The 6,912-nt window shown below is 46.0% G+C and overlaps 1 protein-coding gene across 1 annotated transcript; it reads left to right on the top strand.

The window, feature by feature from the left end:
• Positions 1–5: 5 nt before the first annotated feature.
• Positions 6–6,006, top strand: MED22 (mediator complex subunit 22; the record flags this gene model as incomplete). The annotated part of the gene is made up of 4 exons (XM_010287427.1): positions 6–89; positions 570–650; positions 976–1,184; positions 5,310–6,006. Coding segments are annotated over 4 exons (573 nt in total), but the record flags the coding sequence as incomplete, so codon positions are not given.
• Positions 6,007–6,912: the final 906 nt, after the last annotated feature.

Genomic DNA, 6,912 nt, shown 5'->3' with positions numbered 1-6,912 from the left:
AGACTCTGCTGCAGTCCTACAACAAGCGCCTCAAGGACGACGTCAAGTCCATCATGGACAACTTCACCGAAATCATCAAGACTGCTAAGGTGGGCCTGGGCTGTAGCCGAGCCCCGAGGGGAGGGGACCGCGCCTGCGGGAGCACCCAGGCTCCTGACGGGAGAGGGGTGGGTTTTCACCGGGGGCAGCTTTGAGGAAAGACGAGGGTCCCTGAGGGGAGAGGGCGCGGCCCTGAGGGGCTTGGCGGGGGTACTTTTCTCCCGGTTCCCTCGAGGGCGGCATGCGGGAAGAGGGTCCCTTTCCCAGGGCGGGCAGCAGCCTTTTCTCCCCGGCTGCTCGCCGCCTCCCCGCCTCCGCCCTGTGGGCAGCGAAGCGGGGTTGCTGAACGGGGGAGGACTGCAGAAGCTACCTGGGCGGGTAGCAAAGATGATACACAGATGCCATAGGGTCCAGAGGCAGCCACAGGGATTCCAGGTGTGGATTGAAGTGAAATGAAATGCCCTGTAATGTAGTAATCATCTGTCAGGGTTTTAGTATGTAAAGGTGGATATGTATCCTTTTTTCATTAGATTGAGGATGAAACTCAAGTCTCTCGAGCAACCCAGGGTGAACAAGATAACTATGAGATGCATGTCAGAGCTGCAAACATTGTGAGTAGCACTCTGCGTTTCAAATCAGTGGGCAGCACATCCTTCGGGTACCATTGCATTCATTATTGCATCTAGGGCAACCTTTATAACTCTCATGAGGACTGCTGCTAGAAGAGTAACTTGATATTTGGGGTGGTTGTGGAAAGCTGGGTAGCCTGGCTTGTCAGCTACAGGCTTCTGTCAGAATGCTCACATAATGAGGGATTTTTTTACTTTATTCAAAGCTTGGGCTGAAGAAGCACCCTGGGAGATCTTGTTTTAGGCTTGGAGCAAAGCACTGTTTTGATCTACTATGGGCTATGTGATTTTTTCTTGCTGCTCCAAGGTCCGAGCTGGTGAGTCCCTGATGAAACTTGTGTCTGACCTGAAGCAGTTCTTGATCCTCAATGATTTCCCCTCTGTGAATGAAGCTATCAACCAGCGCAACCAGCAGCTGAGAAGCTTGCAGGAGGAATGTGACAAGAAGTTGATTGCACTACGGGATGAGATCTCCATTGACCTGTACGAGCTAGAAGAAGAATATTACTCTTCCAGGTACAAATAGGGCAGTGGACTTCTGCCTTATGACTCCAGTCCTTTTGGGGTAGTTAGTCCAGACAAACAAGTAGTCCTTAGAGTATAGGTCTTGAGAATGTTCCCAACAAATTTTTGCTCCTGTTTTTAATGAGGTCAAACCTTTTTTCTGCAACTAAAGGAACTTCCTTTTCCTTGTAGATACCCTACGGGGTATAAATGTCATGGTGAAGGAGGTATTCACAGCATCCAACTCTAGGTGCCCGATTTAGTTGGATAGGATTGACAGATAATTTGCTTAGGCTTCCTTTGTAGTCATTGTAAAAGGAGATGAATTTCCTTGGGGGTATAGGCTTCTGTCTGAGTATCCCTCTGGAGGAGCCTCTCTCTCTCTCCCCTCCTAGAGAGACTAGCTTGCTGAGCTGGGTCCTAATGTTAGATGAGATCACCACGTCTTCATGGTGAGTTCTTTCACAAGTGACCTGGTTACACAGTGTGCCTTTTCCCTTGTAGTCCAATGCCCCCCGCTGCCTGGAGTCCTGTGGGGTGAACATTTGCAATGAGAAAAGAGACTTCCTCAGTTTCATTGAATTATGAAGTATTGTAATAGGATTTTCTATGGGAGACTTCTTACTGATTTTTTGGTGGGGTTTTTAATATTTTAAAAATTCTTAGAAAAGAGGCTTTAGAGAATTCAGACACTTTATTTTTTTTTTTTTTTATTTTCTGTCATGCACTCCAGCACTTCTAGTTGATGATGCAGTAAATGAAAGCAGGAGAAAATAAATGAAAACCTGAATATTTTGGCTGCACTGTCCAAGCTAAGTAAAGTCAGTGCAATAATCCTATGACTTCTAAAGAAAAAACTTAACTTTTCAAAATCTTACTTAAGATTTTAATGACCAGGTTTTCTGTTCTTGCCTTTCCCTTCTTTCTAAAAACGCTGAATGCTCATAATCCCAGCTAAGCCAACTGAAACCCTAATTGCTCAGTGTCTTTGGATGTTAGGTCATTATTTATGGATAACGTATGTATTTTAAGAGCAAAAAGATGCTGATATGACATAACTTAGGAGCTGCTATGACATTGAAAGAAAACTCGAGGTAAAAGTTTAGAATTGTTTTTCGAACTTTACTCGGGTTTTTTGGGGGGTGGCAAGGGATCCCAGAAATATCTCCAATATGAAGAGCGATGGTCATACACCCAAGCACCAGTCCAGGCCCTAATAGGTCAGGGGTGTGTCCACTACATAGGCTGCATACAGCATAGCAGTGAGCTGTATCCAGAGGGATGCAGTGTGGGATGATAGTGCTTCACGTGTGCCAGACATGCTTCTCACACTGCCACCAGACTGCCACCACTGTGTGTCAGTAGCTTTAACTTTTGGACTAAGGGGTTCTGACCATGCTGGCATGGTCGGTTCACCTGCCTGGCACCAGCTGCCATGTAAAGCAACCCTTCGTAACAGAACGCCTAAGCACAAATGTTGGCATGCACCAAACACAGTTGCCTTCATGCTTTCTTATATGAGTGGTCACCAGGTGAGGAAACTTGGCAGATCTACAGAGCTATGATCCCTCCACTGAAACCTCATATCATGTAGCACTTGGTCATTTGCTTTTAGCACTTATTCCCTTCCTGTGCTCTTTCTTGCCTTTTTCTGCACCAAAGAAATTATGTATGTGTAAATATAGAAAGTGATTTATTCAAAGTCCTTTTATAATTAGAGTACAAAGATATTTTTAATGAAACCTTATTGTCTAATGTGGGAAAAAGGGTTTCTGTTATGTCACACATAGTCTTGAGTGACAATCATGTTTAAATGGCTGTGAATGTAATAGCCGATTTGCCCACAAACAGGCATTCTGCACTGTCCTGGGAGCCCAGCTGGGGTTTCCTCTCTGCACCATCTGTTACTTTCTCGTGGGGCTTGATCCCACAGGATTTACAAAGAGGTGTGCAGTCATGTAAGGCCAGGACATAGGTTCCATACAGCCATCCCATCAGACTGCTCCCCCATGCCCCGGTTCCCCTGAAGCTTTCTGGTTAGTTTATTTTAGGTTGTCCCTCCAGGGAAGGATGTAGAAAAGTGAGCTCCCTGCAGCAGCACGCCTCCAGGTGCTGTGAAGCTGAGAGCTGCCCTATGCTGTGTAGCTTGCTTGGTCTCTGTGCACTGCTCCCAACTGCAGTGAAAAGCCTGTGGAAGGGAGTGTCTCCTGCCTAGCAGTTGTCACTGCCACTGTGCTAAAGGGGCTTAGGAGACAGCTCCTTGCCCATAGTGAGTAACTAATAGGATGTGCCTCAGGTGTAGGGTCAGGTTATGTTGGAGTTTTGATGAGGAGATCTGAAAGCAAGTCCTTGAAACTAAAGCTGAGTAGGTTGTTCTTGAAGGAATCTTTGCTTTTGGTCACAGTGTTCAAGTAGCTTTCCTAGAGTTGTTCCTCTGCACACAGGCCTGGCTGCGTGGCTCAAGGAGAGTAGTGAAGTCCCTTCCACACACTGAGAAGCCCTCAGTCAAAAGACAGAGTAGCAGGCTAGCCAGTGCTGTTGTGGGCTGTGCAGTAGCTGCTCGTTCTCCCTGACTTCTGAGGAGTTTTACATGAGAGGCGAAGCTTAGACTTTTGGAACTGTTCTAACTGGGCCAGCAGGAGAAGCAGTTATGCTTATGACACAGCTAAAATTTTGTTAGGAACTCCCCTGCCAAGATGTGGTGAATGCTGTGGCGTGGTTCTCCTTGGAAACCATAGCCTGAGGTCTAAGACTGACAGAAAAGGAGTTGTAGTTCTGGTTCGGTCCTGAAGGTCTTTGCTAACTGAGCCCAACTTCACTGTGTGTTGGGGACTGTAGGGAAGCGTGATCTTCCGAGGGATTTTACAAAAGGCCCCAAATATAAAACCTGTATCCACTGCCTTCTCACTTCTGCTGCAAAACCAGCTGGGTGATGCTGCCAGAAAAGAGCTCAGAAGCAGATGCTTGCAACTAGTGCTTTGTGTGCTTATTCCCCAAAGCGATAACTGCAAGTCCAGCTTGCCTTCTAAACCCCAGACTTGCATTTATGTTCTATTGCTCCCTCCTCTGAGATCATAGGAGCTGTCCTGAGTGTGGGGTTAGATCTCAACGTGTTTCATGTTTGTGCAATTTGAAGTGTCTCATATTTCTACACTTAAAATATTTCCCTAAGCATCTATTCAAGTCCATACATTAAAAATGTAAATAAAGCTGCAACAACAAAATCACTTGACCCATTGGGTTTGTTTTACTCTGAACGCAAGCTGCTTTCCGCTCCAGCACTCACTTTGTCTTGGGTGTCTCCTGTGTGTGCAGCTCCTTCCTCTCTTTGGAATTTGTTTTGGTTTTATTCCAGTTTCTTCCATCATTTCTAGTTTTGTCCCTTCCACATTGTGTTTTCCTCAGAGCACGGGCAAGAATTAGCCGGTTGTTTAAAAATGTTACTTTCCCACACTGCTGGTTCATCCAGCAAGCTGTTTTTAGACGAACTGTTAGCTCAGGTTCTGCTGAAAGTGGTAGGAGCCATCTGTACTTTATAGTCAGGCTGCGGAGCTTCAACAGAAGACCCAGACTTTCTGTGGAGCACTTTCAAGAAAGGGCAAGGGTGCACATGGGTTTCTTCTTTATCATGACAGGGACAGGCCCTAAACAATTGCACTAGCTTTTTTGTTGAACTTTAATTTAGAGCAGGATTTATACTTTTTTCTTCACATAGGTTGTGATCTAATGCCAAGTAAAATAATTATGGATGAGGTCCTCATCTCATTCAAATCAGTAGCAGAACTGCCAAACTTGGGGTGCCAGGACTTCAGCCCAGATCTTTTCAGGGACTTAGAGCATCTGGAGTAGAATTGAGCCTCTGTTTCAGTTTGTAGCAACAGTTCTGTCTCTGAAATTCCCCTGATTCTCACCAGGCCCATGAGGTTCAAGACCAGCCCTTAAGGGGTGGCCAAGGGAAAGCCAGTGTCACAAGACTTGTGATGAACTTGTGAACACAAGACCTTACATCCATGAACATTTTTTTGCCATTTTCTTAATGCTTTGCTTCTGTCTTGCTCCCCCCACCCTTTTCCTCCCTCCCCTCCTCTCTTATGGCACCTGCTGTCTCTCCTTACTGGGGTTGTTTGTTCTGGAAAGCTACAGTCTATGTGACAGCAATGATCTTCCACTGTGCGAAGCCTACTGGAGACAAGACTTTGCCACGCTGTCCCCCGAAAGCCTCTCCATGCCTCTGACAGCTGCCACAGCAGAGCAAAGTGTTGCTACCTCGCAGAGCTCAACCCCATCGCACCCTCACGTGAACGGGCACGGGGCAGGCCCCACAGAGCACTCCTGAAGAGGATCCTCTGCTGCTGAACATGTTCCTCCTGGCAGCACTGCGCTGCTGGAAGTCTTCCACCTGCTGTACTGAGCAAGCGTCTCCCACTGTCAGGAGAAGGCACTGGAGCTGTATTTGCAGGTTTCTGCTCACTGGATAGCCACAGTGTGTTCTCCACCCCAGGACATTGCCATGAGTGTTCCTCTCCCTTAAGAGATAGTGATAAGTAAATACAAAGTTGATTGTTCTAACAAGTTAGAGTTAGGTTTGCTTTTACATGGCAGTTACTGTAGAGTTCATTAGAAATCAAGTTTGTTTCCATGTGTATCTCGGTAAGTACATGCTGGAGTGTTGGGAGTTGAATCTGTTTGGGCTAAACTTGAGCTAAGTGTGGGGGCAGTGAGTGTGTTGGGGTTTTTACCCTGCTTGCCGAGGTTACTGATGTTCTGTCTGCTTTAAAGCTATCTCAGGATGGCATCTTACAACCTCTGTTCTACTTAACTAGAATAAGAATCTTGTAGTATTTTTTACACAGCAGTCTTCGCTGTCAGAGTGCTTCACAAACTTGAACTTCTTGCTTGCAGTCATTTAGGAGGAGGATCTGAGGAGACCCTTATGGAAAAGCAGTATTCCCCTTTTGAAGAGGAAAGGGCAAACTGAGGAATCAGACTGAGGTACTGATAGTGCCACTTGCTGAAGGCTGCAGATAGAAGCAGCAACATGCTTTAGTTAGTCCAATTCCTTTTTCAGTGTTTACACAGAGACTTTGTATTAACATAGCCTGAGCTAATGGGAAGCCAGCATTTACACTGGCTGATAGTTTAGTCTAATAAAAAAATCTTGAGATAACTGAGGTGTATGGGGCAGTGAGCAATACTCAGTTACTCTGGCAGTTTCCTTCCAAACAACACTTCTGGTGCTTTGTCTGCAGTTGTGCAGCAGCTTGGCACGTCTTCTGCCCTTTCTCTTTGCGGTTGTTCTGCGCTGACTCGGACCATGCAGCTGAAAGAGGGGTCTAGTTGAACTGGAATATGGTCGCGATAGCTCGGTGTCGTGGGCACCGCAGAGCCGTGGGTCCATTCTAAACAGCTGAGCCGAGCTTCCCCAGCATTCTGCTGTAACGTCTTGTTTCTTAGGATGTGAATTTTGGTATAGTTTTTGTTTTATTTTCCTTTCATTCCATTTATTTTTGTAATTAGGTGATTTAATAAAACTAACTCTTTTGTACAATTTTTAAAGCGTGTGTTTTCAGCCACAAAGCTTTGTGAAAATATGACAAGTGTTAAGGACGAGTGTTTCTCTGCAGGTTTTGGAAAAAAAAAAAAAACACTCCTTGCAGCTGTTGCCATGTAGGGCTGCAGTCCCCTCCATGCCACAGAAACCGTCATTATGGTTAAATCTGTCAGAGAGCCGAGCCTAGCC

The sequence above is a fragment of the Phaethon lepturus genome, unplaced genomic scaffold (genome assembly GCF_000687285.1).
Source record: "Phaethon lepturus isolate BGI_N335 unplaced genomic scaffold, ASM68728v1 scaffold33885, whole genome shotgun sequence".
Taxonomy (NCBI): Eukaryota; Metazoa; Chordata; class Aves; order Phaethontiformes; family Phaethontidae; genus Phaethon; species Phaethon lepturus.
This window is presented reverse-complemented; position numbering and strand designations above follow the sequence as displayed.